Here is a 2,769-nt window from a genome sequence, read left to right on the forward strand (position 1 = left end):
ATGGAATAGAATGGGGGATTCTGGATTGGGGTGCTGGGCGCGAGAGTGAGCACACGCGCGTATGCGCGTGTGCGGCGTTCTTTGTCTCTTTGTGCGATGCGACGACACTGTGTATGAGTTATTAAAGTTTGTACAGTTTACCACACAAGTTTGGATCTGTTTCTACATCATTTCGACATCAACGCACATTCCAATGTTACACAGCCACTGCCCAAGATCAACAAGTCAACAAGAGTGCAGTTTATTACGTACCGTACGTTGTGTGCATGATGATGATATAACAATTAACACACTAACCAATGTTTTACTGAAGTAACACATTATTAGTACTAAGGAATAGGTAATATGTAAATACCTTCATCACTTTTATTGGAATCTGGTGATGGTAAGGTAGCTTTGACACTAAAGTGTTGTGCTTCGCTTAAACTAGGAAACAGTTGAGCGAACGGGTTGCCTGACAAATTCACACCTTCGGAATCCATATCAAATACTCCTTTATATATGACCGGAGTCCTTAGCTACCAACCGGAGTAGATTGTCTAAAACATGTTATTAACTTGGCATTAGCAGAACATTTTAATTGAGACAATTGTGTATGTTTCCTTGCAGCTCCAAGTTTAACGATGACTCCAGAGTTATGTACCACCATCAACTTCAATACACTTGTTCTCTTGTTGAAAAATAACGAAACGCTGGCGCCCCTGGTGGTTCATTAATCTTTCCATCTCACCCAACCCGAATTCATAATAAGTACATTAATATGAAACAAGGATATAAAACATACATATCGAAAACATAGCAAATAAAATAATTAATTCCCTTTTCTCTGTGTCCGTGATGTTACTTAAAGCACTCACTGGTGTTTTTCACTATACAGTACTATACCACACCTAGCCATCATAGAATATTGTATAATTATATTATTTGTTATAATTCTAATTTATGAACTTTGTAACTATGTTTATGAACGTGTGCTGTACTTATAATGTGTATGTACTATTTCGTTTTAATTTGTTTTCATCTTACAATGAATCACACTGTATAAATTTATCAATGTCATATCACCTACCAAGGTATAAAAACTGCGTTCTTGTAATAAATCTGTTAAAGTTCGTGTTGTTAAACTCTGGAGCGTCATACCTGCACATTCCTGTATATATAAAAGTTTACCCTTCCCAAAATTCTAATATTTTTCTTAGAAATAGCTTATTTCAACTATATATATGTAAATACCTTGAACTTATTGTCTGCTGTACTTTAATATTGTAGAAGTTGTAGTATTATAACCTAGTATTGTATAAGTCTGTTAGATGTTGTTTATATGCTGTACATTCTAATTTATGAACTTTGTAACTATGTTTATGAACGTGTGCTGTACATATAATGAGTATGTACTATTTAGTATAATTTATTTATTTTTTTCTCATCTTATTCACACTGTATAAATACGTTTAATACTCAAATCAAAATCAACTTGAACCTTGCATCCTACGTACACCAACGAGGTGTTATATTTGTCGATTCTTGTATAGGCCTACCTAGATAGATCTTATCGTAATTAATAGCTTTATTAACTGAACTCGTAGTCATATGATTCAGCTGCCTGTTTATATACTAATATTTTTGTTTTTTAGGGGTGGCAGACTTTGATGACCTGAGGGTCTTTCGCCACCCCAGTGCTATATCTATCACATTATGTATTGTGACCTTTCATTCTAATATGTATCGTTGTATACTGAACGTAAATATGTCTTATGCACAAATAAATTATTTGAATCTTGAATCCTGAATCTTGAATCTTGAATCTATATGATATCACTCTCTCTGCGCGCGATATATCGTACGTGTGTATCAGTTTTTCATCCGAAATGTGCCAAAAGTGCAATAATTTATCATATTTGTCCTAAGTATCAGTTCAACACCGCCCGCCCTCCCCCTTGTCTCCCTTGTCGCACGCTCAGCCTCCTTCTTCTTCCACCGCCCCTCGGCTGTCTTCCCTGCCACCTTCCCTCCGTCTCCCACCCTTCTCTCCTTCAGCAAGCTATATTACGTACTTTTATTTAGGCAGTAGGCCTATAGGTACTGCACGTCTGAAACGGTGCTCGCGCATGCGCAATATCTCCCGAGAAGAAGAATATTTTGCCAAGATAATGAATTTAAAATGAAGAGGGGTTATCCCAGCAAAGATTTCTATGATAATATTCCATCAGTAGACCTCACTTATGAAATAGGAAGCAGACCTTGCATGTAATTAGGTATCCGCTGCATAAACCAGTCAGTACACAATCTGGCTACCTTACTGTTTTAGCGCATGCGCAATATCTCACCAGAGAAGTTATATTTTGTGCTGAAAATGCATTTAATATGGTCAGGGGGTATATCAGCATAGGTTTCTGTAATAAATTCTTATCAGTAGACCTGTGTTTATAATTAGGAGAGCGCCCTAGCCAGTAGGGTGCCATATACTATGGAAAGCCATTACCGCCAAAACCTACCTATTTCAATCGCGCTTAAAATGAATTCCAGCCAATCAGAACAGTGGTTTTTAATCGCGCTTAAAATCGATTTTAAGCGCGATTAAAAACCACTGTTCTGATTGGCTGGAATTCAATCGCGCTTAAAATACATTTTAAGCGTGATTAAAAACCACTGTTCTGATTGGCTGGAATTCAATCGCGCTTAAAATACATTTTAAGCGCAATTAAAATAGATTGTTCTGATTGGCTGGAATTCAATCGCGCTTAAAATACATTTTAAACTAGAAACGGG

The 2,769-nt window shown here is 36.7% G+C and overlaps 1 protein-coding gene across 1 annotated transcript in view; it reads right to left on the bottom strand.

Moving 5' to 3' along the window:
* LOC106808549 (ubiquitin conjugation factor E4 A-like) overlaps positions 1-1,734 on the bottom strand; it is a 17,709-nt gene extending 15,975 nt beyond the window's left edge. The window contains exon 1 of the mRNA XM_014811345.1: positions 356-1,734. Coding sequence (XP_014666831.1) covers positions 356-482 — 127 coding nt within the window. The 5' untranslated portion in view covers positions 483-1,734. The remainder of the gene's footprint in view (positions 1-355) is intronic.
* Between the last annotated feature and the right edge of the window lie 1,035 nt (positions 1,735-2,769).

The sequence above is a fragment of the Priapulus caudatus genome, unplaced genomic scaffold, assembly GCF_000485595.1.
Source record: "Priapulus caudatus unplaced genomic scaffold, Priapulus_caudatus-5.0.1 Scaffold1, whole genome shotgun sequence".
Lineage (NCBI taxonomy): Eukaryota > Metazoa > Priapulida > Priapulimorpha > Priapulimorphida > Priapulidae > Priapulus > Priapulus caudatus.